Raw genomic sequence first — 17,843 nt, forward strand, 5'->3', positions numbered from 1 at the left:
CACACACACACAGTGAGAGAGAGAGAGGCACACACACACACACACACACACACACTCATTAACCCACATCACTCCATACATTCTGCTCCTAATATTCACTGCGGTAGGCACAGCCATTTCCATTAATATAAAGGAAAAAATCAGTCCGGTGAAAACTATTTCTTGGGAACTGGCGTCATCAATTTAGGGTGCTGGTAAAAAAAAAAAAAAAAAAAACCTCCCTCTGGTTTGTCTCCCCCTGTGTCTTGGCCTCTCTCCTCCTCTCTCTTCTCCTCTGCTCTCCACTCCTCTTCGCTCCGCTCCTCTGTCTTTCCTGCGGATTACACTCTCTGCATCCATTATTAATGAGGCGAGTAGCAGTGCCATGCTGAACGTGCTGCATAGGAGATTTGTAGCTAATCCAGCTAAAAACAGCCCCAGTCACATCATGAAGAAAAAAAGCACAAATGTCAACAGTTTCACACAGGCACTGGATTAGGCAACCCCCCACATATTCACTCACACACACACACACACACACACACACACACACACACACCCTTCCCCTTCCTATCACTTATTCACTCATGCACACACACCTACCTCCAAAATATTGCTTTGCTTGGCGAGTGGTGCTTGTTACTGACGCTCCAATTTATATGGGATAGTTTTCAACTTAACACTGACACCAGAAGTGACTAATTAGACAGCGCATAGGAGAGCAAACTCAGAAAAGTCACTGACATTCAGAGCACAGAGATCTGCACTGCTAAAGTTGAAGGGAGAGCACAGAGATCTGCACTGCTAAAGTTGAAGGGAGAGCACAGAGATATGCACTGCTAAAGTTGAAGGGAGAGTGAGTGCGAGAGGAACAAAAAGACAAAAGTCTGAGTTGTTGACGGCGAGCCCACTCTACTCCACTCTTCAGGCTAATTTGATCTGAGACAGACCCTCCTGTCCTTTCCCTCCTCGCCACCTCTTGACATAAGCTGCCTCAACGCCTCCCTCCTCTCCTCTCCTCTCCTCTCTGCCTCTGTCTCTCTCTCTCTCTCTCTCTCTCTCTCTCTCTCTCTCCTTACTCAGGGTCTCTACTTCATCCCTCGTTCCCTCCCTCCTTCCCTCATCTGCCACTGTGGACCAATTAGACCGAGCGCGGCACCCCCTCCGGGCCCCCGCTGCACCTGAGTGTGCCGGCGTCCGTCTCTTTTACATGTTATTGACGCGCCGCAGACATCATGGTCGTTTGATTACACCAATTTCATTCTTGGACGATTTCCCCTTCGGCAGGTTAGTGGCGCTGGCGCGGCGGGAGTCCCCCCGTGGCCCCATCGATCCGCCGTGAGCACCCCAGCAATTAGGGCTCCCTCTCAGCATTAGTGATGAGCGGAGCGCACGCATTCACACACACACCACACACACACACACACACACACACATTGCACCCCTTGCCCCCATAAGGAGTGATTTTAGCATGCCGACACGGGTTAGATTACATACGGTTGTTGCCTTCTTAAACAATCACCCCAGGTTTGTTTATCAATTGTTGTTGTCTGGTGTTTAACACACACATACACACACACACGCGCCAGGGCTGATTTTAGCATGCTGACAGGTTAGATAGCACATTACACACGGTAGTTGCCTTCTTAAACAATTACCCTAACCCCAGGTTTGTTTATCGGTTGTTGTCGTCTGTGATATTTAACACACACACACAGTCTGTCACTCACTCTCACTCACATACACACACACACACTCTCCCTATTGATCCCCATTGCATCAATGCAACAAACAAGTAAATGGCTACAGCCAGCTGCGGTGCTGACAGACAATCTCATGCCTTGTGTCACGGTAAACTACTTCAACTGAGCCCGGCTCTGTCTTTCTCTGTCTCTCTCTCTCTCTCCTCTCTCTCTCTCTCTCTCTCTCTCTCTTCTCTCTCTCTCTCTCTCTCTCTCTCTCTCTCTCTCTCTGTCGCTCTCTCTCTCTGCTCCAGAACCTGGCAGAGTGAACGAGCCAGCAGTGGAAGTCCAAAACCACCATGACATCAGCACGGCCCTTTCGGAGGGGGGCAAATGAGATGGTAATTACATGGGGCGAGCAGACGAAACAGCCGAGTGCTTTTTAAACATACACTGCAGCCTCTGGGAGGAGAGAGAGAGAGAGAGAGAGAGAGAACGAGGGAGATGTCTGAGCAGGGCTGCTACATCACGTGCAACCAGCACCCAGGCCTCTCATGCTCCATGTAACTTTCTTTATCTATCTATGTCTCTCTCTCTCACACACACACGCACACACACACTCAATCTCTATTTCTAAATATCTCTCACTCTCACCATCTCTTGTCCCTCTCATCTGATTCTCTCTCTCTCTCTGTATGCTGGCTCGGCCAGTGTGCGGCCTGCGGAACTCAGGGGACACCTCAGATTTGTCCTCAGTCGTTTCTCCATTGCATTCGCATACACTGTAAAACAACCCTCCTGAGACTGACCATTTAATATACGGAGGCATAAACCCCTCTCTCCTTTGTGCATTTTACTGTCTGACGCTCTCCGTCTCTGTCTCTCTCCGTCTCCATCTCTCTCCCTCTCCCTCTTCTCAGCCCTTGCCCCAGACTCCCTATTTGGAATTGAACAAAAGTAGCATGGTAGAGAAAGTTACACCCACAATAAAGTCTCCTTCCAAGCCATTACTTTTGGTCTAACATATTAGCAGTACATAAACTGATTTGTTTAAAGATTTGTGGCTTTGGAAACCCTCATTTGACTGCAAATGTTGTTAAGTGTCTGCGGCGCATGGGGCCAGACAGCGGAGCAGGCGACACTCGCAAGCAGTCTTCAGCATAGACATAGTCTACATAGTCTATGGTCTCCAGCCTCCGAGTTCTCCGGCAGAAGGGGTCCCTTCCAGCCAATCAAAGAGAATCAAAGGCCCGAACGAGCTTAAATACTGCAGGCCCGGTGAATTGATGGCCTTGATTAAACTGACGCGGGTGAAGTGCTACAACGATGTGCAGTCAGAGACACAAGCCCCTGGGCCGGCAACATTGCATGGAAATTGATATTTTATTTTATTATTTTTTTGCGCTCAGAAAAAAAAAACTACAGTGCTCCAAAGGACGATGGGATTTTTTTCCCGCAAAGCCACATTACTCGTGCTCACATATACACTGTGATGATGATTTAATCATTATTTAATTGATTCCTCGTGTGTAGAGCTGGAAGCGTTCCGACACGCTCCAAACTGAACCCGTGAAAAATAATTTGTTATGCCAAACTATTAATCTTGCACGTCGGAGGGTATAAACCTTTTAAAATTTTTCCAAAACATCTCTTACACCTTATGTCACGAACGATCACCCCGCGTGTGGGTGAAAGCTGAAAGATCCGTACCAAGTATTCCACTATCTCCCTTCTTCAGAGACAGAATGCTATTTATCTTGCTGGTGATATCAAGTGAGAAATTATTTTATTTTTCGAGGTGATGGATTCACTGCCAACCGTTTTATATGCTGTGAGAAATTCTGGACAATTAGGACAACTACAGCCAGACCAGGGATGTTGAATTTCTAAGATTCAGTCTGCGTCTGAGAACAATGTCGTTTCAGTTGTCGAGCAGATCTTTTTTTCTTTTTTTTTTAAGTAGGCGGCAATCCGTTTATTTTGTTCTTGTTTATTAGCCGTTGACTGACTAATGGAACCTGCATTTATCCATCATTACATCCCTTCAATAGCACTTCTTGATTTTGTAAAAGGTTGCTGTCCAACATCAATGTATGTAAACTATAGCCTACGCTATAGGCTGTACTACTGAATAACATAATGCCAATTTCCGTATAATGCATTTTAAAATGATGAGAAATGTCCCTAATGCCGTCCCTAATACAGCTTCACATAAAAAAATAGCCAGTGTGACACCAAATAATTGGCAGCGCTCCTTTTATTATCTGTGCGAAGGATTTCCATTTCTTCAGGGTTGCCCTAGAAAAACAGAATAGTGAGGGGAAGAATAAAACTCTATTCTAATGTCCATATGTATGGCTGGCTGTGTCTGGAAGAGCCAAAGTGGTTGATGTGCTGGTTAAGAGTCAGCACAGTGCCTGGTGGGGGTCACCTCCTCTCCCACATCACAAGCCGAGGCAGAAATTCTTTCAAGTGTCCTTCTGCGTCGCCAAAGATGACAACAGCGAATCGATAAGTGCTTGAAATGAAAAGAAGCCGTCGGTTTGCCCCCGAGGCACGAGAGTCTCTGCGCGGCTGCCTTTTTCTGAACTCGCGAGCATTCCTTTACACCTTTTCCCCTCCGTGAGAAAGAAAGAGTGAAGGATCTCTCTCTTTTTTTATCTCTCCAGATGAAGGTAAGCGCGCTGCTGGGAGAGATACGCCGCGTGCTTAGATATGATGGGCGCGGGCTGGGCACGATGTGCTAGCAGACTACAGCTGATGTTTTAGCGTGGAGAGGTCTCTGGGCCACGGGCGCTGTCTTCATCAATTGGTTATGATGTTCAAGGGCTCGTGTTTACAGGTCACGCTTTGGAGGATGATCTGACCCTAAAAGCCGTCAGAGACACACTGCGCTAAACTATAAACAAACAGCTAGCAAGGTCATTTATTGCCTTAGGCTATTTATAAATCATTCATAGTAGAGATTTGGTTCTTCAAACAAAACTATTCGAGAGCATTACTCTGTGATTCGGCGTAATTAAATAAACCTGGCATCTGTCACATTGGGAGTCTAATTGACATGGTTGTTTCAGCAGGATCCATTATAAGTCTCTGCACAATGTTTCACACCAAACTCCTAAGTATTAACGCGCATAACATAAAAAAGAATCTTGCTGTAGAATCACAGCACACCTAGTCCGACTTATGCGCATCAAAAATATGTGTCCAATTTGATGTGACGACTGACGCTTGGCCAAATGAGCGTGTCAGCGCGCCCAGTTCTGAAATTCCCACGTGGCCGGGCGCATTAATGACTTGTTTAACGGGTGTATGACTAAAAATGTAAAAAGCGGATTAGGCACGTGAAACGTACGTCCGGTCTGCTTGGCTCACTTGAGATGCGAATCCAAATGAGTCTGCAGCTCGCGAATCTTTCAGTGACATTTGCATCTCAACCAGCTGTTCGCTTCATCTGCGCGCTCGTACACACGCGCGCGCGCGCCCACAGACAGATTCGTAATCTAACTAATATTTTTTGTCGAACTTTCATTGGGATCTAAGGCCTGTAAAACCTGTTGGCCTGTTTAGCCTTTGTGACTTGGCCTTAATAATACATATCGTCGCAGTGACTTGCCTTACTATTTGCAAATAAATGGCCAAGCTGTCCGCCGGGAGACAAAATTGATTTTTAGGAATTCATGATTTCATAAGGAGCTGATGGAGCTCTTTGTAGGTCGATCATATAAAAATGATTACACAAATCAAACGACCCAAAGTCTATCAAACCTGACTGTTTCACGCAGACCTTTTAGCAGTAAAACGCACCCACAAATCACGCAAATCTCATCAGTGCAATGACTGTTTTATGAATGCAATGCACATTAAATCTATAAACTGAGCTTTTAGCATACAGGCTACCATACAAAAGATGATAAATATAGCACACATATATGCATCCTAATATCATTTGAAATATAAAAAATAGCCCATGTAGAGTTATTTTATTGAAAAAGAAAAACGTTTTTAACACGATTTTCTTATTAAGGAAATAAAAACAAAGACATAGCAGACCTGCAGTTTTAGGCCTACCTATTTGAAATTATATACAAGTTAATTAATTCGTAATCTTGTTGAAATAAACAGCGACCTTTGTTTACTAATTGATATAACTATTATTAACTATATATATGTGCTAATAATTCTTGCTTTGAAATGATTATATGGGTCACGGATCGTGTTGCGCAGTTTTTTCCCCTTTCACTAGACACGCTTATGTACACACCCACACACTCTTTACACACACATACACACCCACGCGGTCAGGCTCAAAGCTCAAGAGAGGGGATACGGACCACTCACTGTCTGTCTGTGCGCGCGGGGAGAGTGCGACTCACTGAAAAAGACGACGTCTGTCTGGCCGCCTCGCGTCAGAATTGCACGCTCGGCTGTGCATATGTGTGCGCGTATGCGTGTTTGCCATCGATTGCAAGATATGAGAGACGTGGTACTCACGCACAACACCAGTGCGGTTCTGAGCTTGCAGTGGAACTGAGTCTTCTCCGCGAACTTAAGTTATTTTCTGCACCGTTGTATTGGGGACTAGTATACTCACGGTCCGGACTTCACCGCGTGGCTCACGGCGCGATTATCGGTGTGGGATTTACCTCTTCACCAGGAAACAGCGCCCACGAGACGAGTCAAACACCCGCAGTGTTTCAACAACTTGTGGTAAGTGCAGAGGCCTCGCTGTCCAGAGATGTGAGTTCATGCGAGTAACGGAATTCGTTCCGCATCGGGTTTTCCTTTCCAGCCTAATCTGTCTGCCTCTAGCGGGAGACTCGGCGGTCGGGGAAGAGGGGCACGCGGGGATGATAAGTGAAGGTCCTGGCAGGTTGTAGCGCGAGCCGCAGGATGATAATGATGCATCGTTAGCGCCGAAAGGCTAAAGCACTGGACGAGTCTTCATGGTCTGGCCCTCTTAATTAACACGAAAACATATGGCTACGGCGAGGTAGCATTCTCACACATGCATGTGCTAGCAGGAGTGATCCATTTCGTGATATAAACACAGCAACGTTAAAGGCCACGGGCTCACATTAAGCAATCCTGTTCTGTTTGAAAACTATTTTTAGGCTACAGCATTTATAAAGGTGACGTAAAGAAACTTAGACTACATATTTAGCAATTCCAAACAATTAACATAAAGGCTCTTCTGGTAGGTAAGGTAATGACAAACTAGAAATGTTATTGTCAGTGGTAATAAATATTCCTTTTACTTTAGACCTTGGGCCCGATATTTGGATCTCTGTACAAATCAAGGGCTCTAGGACAGTTGTGTAAAAGGAGTTGACGGGCTTTTTACTATTGCCATGTTTAGTTTCCTAAGTTGTGTCTGTTTTATTGAAGAATTGTTGCGCTGCGAGGTAGAACAAAAAAACGAACTAATGGTATGGGTTATAAAGAGAATATCTACAAATAGGAGAATTACTTGTGCAGTATTACTTGGTTACTACTACTGCTAATAATATGTTTGATTATTAGTTGTATTATTAGTAGTAGTTGTATTATTATTATTATTATTATTATTATTATTGTTATTTGTATAGCCTACTACCAAGGAGCCTAGCCTATAACCTAGCCCAATAATCGTGTATTAATAGTAGTACTATAATATATAATATATTATATCCAATCGCAATTTAGTAACACAATTCAACTCTTCTTCTACAGTTAAATCCGTATTCAAAATTATAATGTTGGGCTGCATACTGTGGCCACCAAATCCAGTTGTTGTTTTTTGTTTTTGTTTGTTTGTTTTTTTTAGAAATGTCCATTATTAAATTTGTACGACTGGTTTATATATTCACATAAATCTATTTGCTATAAAGATTTCGAAGTCCATGAACTTCCAACTGGTCCATAGATCTGTGTATGGTCTGTTATACTGGAAAGGCCGGTCGTGTTCGCTGAAGAAAATCAATTGTTTCACGACCACTAATTTGCCTAATGTCGCATATTAATTAATACGGTCGTTTATAAGATAAATTACGTTTATTTTTTTCCTGCAGGATTAAACAAATCACAAGTAGCACAAGGTTACACGTTCCCGTTACCCATATTTAATATTGTCGTATTCGATGTTCTTAGACATCCGTCGTCGGTCTCAGCACACGCCATTAGAGAAATACTACGCACGGGCCTGTTACTGCATCGGAACCAAGTTAGAGCAGAGATGCATTTTGTGAGCGTTATTATAGTTGATTATGCATATCGCAGGTCTGTAAACCAGGCAGGCCTAAGTCAGGCCTTACTTTGGCGATTTAGGTGCGCAAACACACACACGCAGAGAGAGAGAGAGGTCTACATGCCACCAAACATACAGACAGTCAAACATCACCTCCACTGTTTCGGGCCTCTAAGTGCAGTCACAGATGGATGCAGGAAACGCGGCGACAGATCCGTAGACCTACATAGCCGCACACTGGCGGGGAGAGGGTAGGGGAAAACGCTTAACAGCCGGGTTGCATGCAAATTTCAGCAAAAAATTATCATAAGCAAACAGCAGAAGCCTGGACTAATAAAAGCCCATCTGTGTAACTTCATATCGGGTTAGCATGGAGCTGTGATAATGAATTTTGTAATAACCCACCGAAAGACATCTCAATCACACACTAATCCTGTGATTTTACTGCAGAATCACTCAACTTCCAGCACCAAACTGCCGCAGTGCTTTTCGACACACACACACACACACACACACACACACACACACACACACACACACACACACACAGAGAGAGAGATAGAGAGAAAGAGAGAGAGAGAGAGATGGCTGCACGCACCATGTCTGAGCCGCTGGTGCATTGGCCGAAATGGGTCTTCATGACATCAATAATAACTAAAACCATATTAATTGATGTATGATTTAAAAACAAAATATATTCAAACGAAATATGTTAATATGTTAACGAATTCTTTGCACTGTGTTTGAAGACATTTTGAACTGCAGCATCAACAACAATTGTAACATCCAGTCTGAATGACAGAATTTTGTTTGTGTTTTTCAGAGGCCTTCTCCGTAATTACTATAATGGACTCCCACTGCCGCAAGCTTGCGTCAACGTGTGCGCAACTAGGTAAGTAACAGGCTGCAGCGCGCCGTGGCTCGTCTGTCTGTGTTGCCCTTTCCCTTGCCCAATACAGTCTGTTAGAACACAGTAGGGTTTTGGGAGAGGATCCTTATTGCTTCGGTGGAAACCCATCGTAAAACCCCGTGTTGCTGTAAATACATACAAATAAAATAAAAAACGATCTGCTTTCATTAGCCCTTGCGCATATGTATGCATTAACGTCCCTGCTTCACTTGAATGGGCGTAAGATGGTTCTAAAATAAGTCTGACATTTAGAAGAGGGCTTAGCCCTTGGATTGAAGGTCTGTGGTCTTAGAGCGACACCTTGTGGTCATGTCTTCATGAAGGGGAGAAAGGAGAACACAGAGTGAATGCAGGACTACACGCATGATGTTGGTGTAGCGATATATCTTTGACAAGTTGAACGTCCTACATGAATTGACTTATGACGTTTATTTATGCAGTTATATTTTTAAGAATTTGCTCATGCTGATACAGAACGTCTCTCAGATCTTCACGGTGTCATCAAATCCACTTACATTATTGGTGTGTGTGTGCGTGTATATATGTCCGGACAGAACAAAACGCAATATAAAGTATTCATAAAGTAGCCTACTTTTATTGGTTACTAACAAAAGAGTGTTCTGAATCATATTCCAACACCGCGTGACTTAAGAGTGAATGCACAGACAAAGGTTAAGGCTATACTTTATTTGTTTGCAGTAGACGGGTCCGCACCCATTTTGACACACATTTAACAAACACATACAACTGACACGTAATATAAGAGTATTCTGGGTTCCAATCCTTGCTAAACCACTAAAAATAACAAATAAATATATAAATAAATACATGCTGCTTCTATGTAATCTGTGCGATGTTTCTACAAAATCAGTTGACAAAATCAACAGTCTGGCATGTTTCTTTTCTGTTAACCATGTCTTAAAATGGCTGATTTCAATCAAAAATCAAATTAAATTTGCTTCATTAAATTCCCCGTGTTCAAGTAGGCTACATTCTCCGTGGGTTAATAAGTAGGCTATCCCAACGCGCGCGGCTGCCCCCCTCTCAATTTACGCCAATTCCTTCTTCATTAAACCAATTCAAAGATAACCGAAAAAGCACGCAGCATGCTGATATGGGGTTATTTGACTGCAGGACAAATTAGCCAGTCGACGGTAGTAATCTGAGGATGATTGGTCCACTGATAAGATAAATATGATATATAAACAGGTAATTACTGTCGGAAGTGTCGCATCGTTTCATTTAAATGCAAACGGAAGCAAAGAGATGAAGAAAAAAAAGACACTCGGACAACTTGATTATCGATGATCTCTTTTTCAGTGTTTTCTAGCGCGGTAATGTATGCGGTGCTCGTGAGATTGACTCGGGGGAAAACTAAATGCATAATGAAAGCTTCTTCGTGAGCAGGAATATACTAATGGAGGAATCTGATGTCCTCTTAATCCTATGGAAAAAGCTTTGTCGTCTCCTGCATATTGACTGACTCAGTAATGAATGGCGGTGTTGTGCGCCCTGGCCGGTAATCCGCCCAAGGCAACCCTGGCATTCTGAAGGTGCGTCGGAAATAAAGAGGAGTAATCCAGTCCAAATCTAGTATCACTTTGAACAAGATACAAGCGATTAAAATCTCCTGGCCTATCCGTCCCCAAATGTGTCAACGCTGCACAATGTTACGCATTATTTGTAGCGGGCTGTCACCACATTTACTATGTCATTAGCAAATTAAATATTTCACCAATGATTTCGTTTTAGTACAAAAAGTTCGATAGAAATTTCGGGCGACTGGTTTATATAGACCACGAACAATTAGAGACCGGACGCGGCTGTGGAAGGAGGTCTTACAAGGTTGCGGTAATAAGTAATTTATGACTGTCCACACGACTGCACTTTTCAAAATTACTTTGACAAATGAATGTTCAATAAGGAATAGTAGTCTCAGCCATAAATCTCTTTCATCTCGGTGCAGATGCACTAGAAAACTTATTTTATCACTCATGGACACACAGTGCGTCCAAGTATGCCCGAGTAAGGACCTATTAAACATTCCATTGCTCCATCAACCATAACCAAGACAAATCTGTATTCAAAACTAAAAGAACCCATAACGTAACTGAGCAACTGCTGTTAGTGGTGGGGGGTGAAACCGCAAGAAAGGGGAAAAGGTAAGGTACATAAAGCATGTAAGAAAACATGTCCCCGCATTCTCGTGACAACGACGCTGTTTTAGAGAGTGGCCACCGGTGAGTTGCGTGGCAGATAAACCCGGAAAAACCTTAAGGGTTCTTCTTGGAGCCGTCTGAGGAGAAGCCTAGATCTCGATGTGGCATCTCTCCCTCTCCCTAGTCCCAAACTCTCCCATAAGACTGCAAATGAGGCACATATCAAGGGCTTTCACGGGATTATGTTAGTGCTGTGGCAGTGATGCCTCTAGCCAGGAGATAGGCTGGAGGGGGCATACATGGGTTATATTCTGCGCCCACTACATGGTCTACACTACAGTCTACCTAAGTGCTTTCTATAAGATTATTATTATTGATATTATTATTATTATAAGTAGTAGTAGTAGTCATATGTTGCGACATCAGTTTATATTATTATTGGGTAAATCAATAGTTTATTAAAAAATACATAACGTTTCATGAGTGCAAATTTTGCCAGTCCATTGAAACTCTGTCCATGTCCAGAATTGTATTTTATAAGTGCAAATAACGGATTAATTTGCCATGGGATAGTTAGTAGTGTGAAATATATCCTCTGCAGAGGGCCATAACAAGAAAATTCAAGAAAGAAATGTCGCTGAGAATAGACCTGGACGTCACTGAAAGCCTCCTTTTAAAATTCTTAAGCAAATGAGTGTCTTATCAGATTAAAAACCACTCCAAACAGAAGAGGCTCGGTTCCCGACGAGTTGCCTCGCCAAAGCGCAGATAAAACGCGTCATTTAAGTGGCAGATAAAGATAGTAAGTGTCATTAATTTGTCCCTCAACAGGGGACTGGAGCACATCGCTTCATATTTTACAAAATGGCAGACACTTGTCGTGATTGACCCAGAGCGTGATAAATGGCCACACAACTTTCTTTTCTACGTAGACTTTTCTTGTCTGCGAAGGGCAATAGGGTAAAGTGACAATCTAGAAGACGACAATCGTCATCTAAAGGCATTTGCAATCCCCAGCATCATAGGTTGATTATATTTTGCATGTGAGCAATTTAATTGAGCCGCGCGCCTTTCGCATCCATAGTGAAATTACGAGTGATGTCACCATCATATCCTACTGCACGCGCCTGTGAGGCCTTGCTTTAAGGGGATATCCAGTGGGGGTGGATGCGCATGCTTGGGCTCCAATCTGAAACTTCAGATAATGAATGCAAAGTTGAGCCCGGAGTAGTTTATCCGAGTAAGAGGGTGATACCAATTACAATTTTCTTAGTGCTGTCACATAAGCCCTTGCAGCTAGTTATAGAATGGCTGCGCTAAGACTGGTGCTATGGACCCAGGGTTCATGCTTCCTCGAATGAGGCTCGGGGACACGGCGGGTACACAGTGTGTCCGATCTCTTTTTACATGTTTTCACGGCGAAGGAAAAATACACAAGCACTCGGGAGCACACGGGTAGTGTTCTCCTCTTTCCGTCGTGTGGGCTTTGATGGTCTGTCAAGAAGTAGGAGGATCTTTTGTGACGTCAGGGTATAGAGAGAGCCTCTGTTGGACAGACTGGGTACGTCGAACAGCTGAAATTATCGGCAAGCACCGTAGTATGTGCATGTGTGTGTGCGAGGCAGAGAGTGTGTGTGTACCCGCGGATATAATATCATCTACCTGTCCCTGTCACTCTGGTACTCCTTGCTGCAAGCGATATCAAGCCGAGCTATCTGTTTGCTCCGGCTTCGAGCGAAAGCCTTTCCTTTCCTCCGACGCGGCTCATAGAGGACTTATTTTAAGACACATTAAGCCATCTGAGCAGAGAGTTGCTTTACGAGATAATTGTAAGAAGAGCGACGCTGCTTGTAAACCTCATCACCCTCAACTCTCCGGACGCCTTTTCAACTGCTGTTTTTTCCCGCTTGCGTGGTGGGATCGGACGGGGAATCATTGCTGCCTTGGCTCCCTTATCGATGAACTCTATGAAGGATCCGCTGACTTTGGAGCACCTACACCATCACCATATCCCAGGGAATAAACTCGCTTCCCTACACCACACGCCACTTGCGATGGCTTCAACTCTACAACCGTTGCAGCGGTCTGTGGACACCAAGCACCGGCTAGAGGTGCACACCGTGTCGGACAGTTCTAGTCCAGAATCTGTAGGTAAGAGTTGACTTGCTGTCGTGGAGGTTTGGCAAACGGAGACGCGGCCAACCTTTATACACCGTTGAGATCACGACAAACAAAAGATGGCTCCCCACAATCGTCTTCTCATTCAATATATTTCAGTCCGAGGAAGTAACAGTGTATAGAGTGCAAATACTTCTCAATATGCGCACAGGAGCGAGCGCCAGCATGCTTGTGTGTGTGTGAGAGAGAGAGACAGAGAGAGATAGAGTGCGTTTGTACACGCTAGGGTGTGTATGCTGATGCGTTTGTATATGTGTGTGATTGTGTTGGTGCACTTAATGGAGCAGCTGTTTGTTTATTTTCGGTTTTATGTGTGTGTTACGATTTTACGGGGATTGTAGCTGTTTACCTGACCGCACGGCTCGAATACATTCCTTTTGGCACAGTGTTATGATTGAATATACTGTACTGCAGCCACGGGAGGCTAATTGATTTGGACGGGATTCCTTAGCAACTGATTTACAATGTCTCTGAATTCTAGAGGTACATTTTCAAGAGTTGACACCCAAACAGTCAAACAAAACAGTGCGTAAATTTGCGCGATAAGTAGGTTTTATAGCATATACTAGTGGTGTGTGTAGTTATTTAAAACATGAATCGGAAGAGTTTCATTGAATAACGTATTTATTGAATCATTTAATTACTCAAATTGCCGTGGCAGTATTTATGTTTGAACACAAATTCGAGGAAATTACATCGAATTCACCGGTTTTGTTTTTGTATTTTGTTTAGAAAAAGAAAAGGGTCAGAGTAAAAATGACGATTCCTCCGACGACCCGAAGAAGAAGCGGCAGCGACGACAGCGCACGCACTTCACCAGCCAGCAGCTGCAGGAGCTCGAGGCCACCTTCCAGCGGAATCGCTACCCGGACATGTCCACACGGGAGGAGATAGCTGTCTGGACTAATCTTACGGAGGCCAGAGTGCGGGTAAGCCTAAAACAATATATTTATCGTCATATTTTCGAATACGACAGAACTGTAAAGGCCTATAAAACTCAGTCGGCGCATCGTTATAACTCATAATCACCATCAATGACAATAATTGTAATGAGTATAATAGTAATAATGAAAACAAGATTGTATTGTTTTTGTACAATTAAGTATAATTATTTTCAGTAAATCATTTAGGGCATGGGCATTTATGGGCCTATGTATAATTAGGCTGACCATTTCTTATCGATGAGATATGGACTACGTGTTCTTTTATTTATTTATTTTTAACTGTACTTAAACTTCAGATGACATGTTCCAGTGACAGCTTGCTAGATGCGCGAGCAACAAAGTAAAAGCAGGATTGTCAGAGAGCGAAAACCGAGCAAAGTTGCTAGCGCTCCAAGCTCGGCCCTGACCCGCGTCCTGTCATTGTTAAGCAAAGGGCCAATTAGGGCGCTACAGAAATGTTTCGCAATCAACACAAGTGACGCGCCAACGATGACATATCGCTCTAAAGGCACTCGTTGGTCACTGTGAAAGAGGTGCAAAGCTAGGATTTTGTGATTGTCATTCTCGTGTTGTACACTTTAAGGTCACTACACACGGTCTCCGCCTCTGCAGGAATACACATCCAGAGATGAAGCAGCCGTGAAATGACCTAGTGACACTTGACGCTGAGGGATGAAGTGTTGGATTTAAAACACAAAATGACCCAATTAGTGCACTTATAAAAACAGCTCAGGCCCCGTACAGCATTTCAGAATAAGCGAGTAGGCATAAGACGCCAACCTGGGGGCCTGGTTGTTGGCCTACATCAAACAAGATTATGCAAAAGCAAACCTTATGCATAATTCAAAGAGCACAAGACGTGTATGTAATGATGATATAATCGTTTCTGTAGAAATGCAAGGAAAACTAATATGAAAACACATTTTATTTTATTTATTTACGTGGTGGACCAAATACAGATGTATTTAAATTCTGTACACTTCCCAAAGTAGCTTTCTTTATTTTGTAGAACGTGCTTGAGCCTTGGTTGCATTATCAGCCATGGGGACCTAATACATCTATATCCTAATTCACAATAATACATTGTATATTAAACAGTTTTCAAATCTCATTGTAAATTAAATAATTTCTGTTTATCCGGTTCCCATAAAAATATTTTCCTCACCTCTCTGACTAATTTAAATAAAATGCTGCCATTTACCATAATTTATTTTTCAGGTGTGGTTCAAGAATCGCAGAGCGAAGTGGAGGAAACGGGAGAGGAATCAACAGGCTGAGCTTTGCAAGAACGGCTTCGGCCCTCAGTTCAACGGACTCATGCAGCCCTACGACGACATGTACCCAGGCTACACGTACAACAATTGGGCTGCTAAGGGCCTAACGTCCGCTTCCCTGTCCACCAAAAGCTTCCCTTTCTTCAATTCCATGAATGTCAATCCCCTCTCCTCGCAGACCATGTTCTCCCCACCAAACTCCATCTCCTCCATGAGTATGTCATCCAGCATGGTCCCTTCCGGGGTGACTGGCGTGCCGGGATCCAGTCTCAACAGCCTCAACAACTTGAACAACCTTAGCAATCCCTCCCTGAATTCGGGCGTCCCCACGCCGACGTGTCCTTACGCTCCGCCGACGCCTCCCTACGTGTATCGGGACACTTGCAACTCCAGCCTGGCCAGCCTGAGACTGAAGGCAAAGCAGCATTCGAGTTTTGGATATGCCAGCGTTCAAAATCCGGGCTCCAATCTCAGTGCCTGCCAGTACGCTGTGGATAGACCAGTCTAACAACCGGTGACTTCACAAGCCCAGAATCACAGGAAGGAGGGACTACTTTTTCATTTTCATTCAACAAAAGGAGCACTAAAAGACAAAACCACTAAAGCAAGCGATATCCCTACGGAATTTCAAACTTTGTCGGAAGTAATTAATTAGCCATTTTCTAATAAGTATTTTTTTTTTGTCCCACACCGGCGTGTGCAGAATTTAGGATACTTTATTTTATAAAGTTGTTCCTTTTGACATTTCGGATTTGGGACATTGATTGACTGAACGGCTGTATATAATATATATCTAATTATCATCTCCAGTTTGTAGAAGAGAATGCTCTAGCTCTCCATACCTTTCAAGATTCAATTTAACACCGCATGTGAGAAAAAAAAAAAAAAACCCTAAAAAGGAATAATGTTTTGCTTGCAAACAAGGGAATGTACATACTAAACGCACCTCTCGTGTGTTCCTAACATATTACAAATTTATTATTAAATGTCTGTGTGAATATGGATTTAGATTAGAAAACTTGGGTAATAAGACGCAAATGTTGCTGAAAATGGTTTTGCTCTGTGTATTATATTTGGTACCGAATTTTGTTTCGTTTTTTTCAACATCCCAAAAATAATAAACTATTGTGTTTTATTTAATGGAAGTAAATATATTGTTCTAAACTGTTTTACAAGTTTGCTTGACGGTTTTTGTGGCGATAGAACAGGCATCTATGGCAATATTTACGTGGGCAGTCAGCTTTAGCCGGAGAAGGTTGTGTGGTGCTGTTCGATTGCGAGCCTATACGGTGACTCTAATCTATTAGGAAAACAATGAACCCCTTCAATACACATAGGCCAGACTCAAGATGCACACGCCGAGGAGGGCGAGACGTCCCGCGCAGATTAGCCACGGAATATACATGTCTGATTGAGCGAGGACCCCGAGTGATCAGCGAGGCTTGAAATAACACTGGAATAAGCATAAGCAGCTCGGGCCACACATGGGTGAACACACGAGGCCCGAGCAGGTTTAACCGGAGAGTGTAAGGAGCACAGGGAACAAAGGTCTTGGTAAAGGAGACGGATAGAAAAAAAGATATATATTCCAACAATTTCTATCTCCTAGATCTTCTCTACTAGATTTAATTTTCAAGTCGAGCCAAGTGTGTAACTGTTGAGGGATGTCATAATGTACTCATAATAGGACTTTAATAAGCCATTAGTGTGTTGGCGATGGGTATGTTTACGCATGGAATTACTGGCGCTTACAAAGTAAGTTCGTGACCAACCATGTGCGGCAGTGCTTGGGTTGAGTGCAAGTAAATATCAGTGAGCAACTGTTTGACTAAAATGGAAATGCAATCAAATACGCTATCGATATAACTATAACTATAAAACGTGGACCAATTTGTGTTGGCATAATATTAAACCAGTGCAGATGTAAAGGTATAATGTCAATAATAATAATAATAATAATAATAATAATAATAATAATAAATACATAATAATAATAGCAAATGCAGACCTAATCATCATTACAAACTGGTATAGAAGAGGAAAATAAAAACATCTCTTTCTTTGACTTCTCATATTGACTCACTGCTTCTGTTGGAAACAGAACGGATACGCTATTGTGGGTTTGTCTAGACAGGGTGTTTGTAGAGTCCATCATTATTTGCGCTGGTGCGTTTGTAGCAAACGAAAACAACGCTAAGGCACCGAGAAAATATAATTCACAAGTTTGCACAAACAATGAGAGGTATGTAGCCTGGGGACGGTGCGGAAGGGTACGTATGCGTGTGAGCTCGTGTGTGTGTGTGTGTGTGTGTGTGTGGTGTGTGTGTGTGTGTGTGTGTGTGTGTGTGTGTGTGTGTGTGTGCGTGTGCGTGTGCGCTCGTGTGTGTGTGTGCTGTCAGGAACGAGTCATGTTAAAACGGAGTTAGGATGGCAGAGAAGCCGTATCATCCTGAGAAACACTGGAAAGACTATTCACTACCAAGAGCTGTGG

General features: G+C 43.3%; 1 protein-coding gene across 2 annotated transcripts; it reads left to right on the top strand.

Annotated features, from left to right (window-relative positions):
- Positions 1-5,687: 5,687 nt before the first annotated feature.
- On the top strand, positions 5,688-17,103 carry pitx2 (paired-like homeodomain 2). 2 transcript variants are annotated; one of them, XM_031568672.2, is made up of 4 exons: positions 5,688-6,371; positions 8,711-8,779; positions 13,867-14,063; positions 15,297-17,103. In XM_031568672.2, exons 2-4 carry the CDS (start codon positions 8,734-8,736, stop codon positions 15,858-15,860), a joined length of 807 nt encoding a protein of 268 aa, XP_031424532.1. In that variant the 5' UTR covers positions 5,688-6,371; positions 8,711-8,733; the 3' UTR covers positions 15,861-17,103. The 2 variants fall into 2 exon arrangements, with proteins under 2 accessions (XP_031424532.1, XP_012689746.1); XM_012834292.3 differs by lacking the exons at positions 5,688-6,371; positions 8,711-8,779 and adding an exon at positions 12,567-13,107.
- Positions 17,104-17,843: the final 740 nt, after the last annotated feature.

Source organism: Clupea harengus, chromosome 6, assembly GCF_900700415.2.
Source record: "Clupea harengus chromosome 6, Ch_v2.0.2, whole genome shotgun sequence".
In the NCBI taxonomy this organism is placed as follows: Eukaryota; Metazoa; Chordata; class Actinopteri; order Clupeiformes; family Clupeidae; genus Clupea; species Clupea harengus.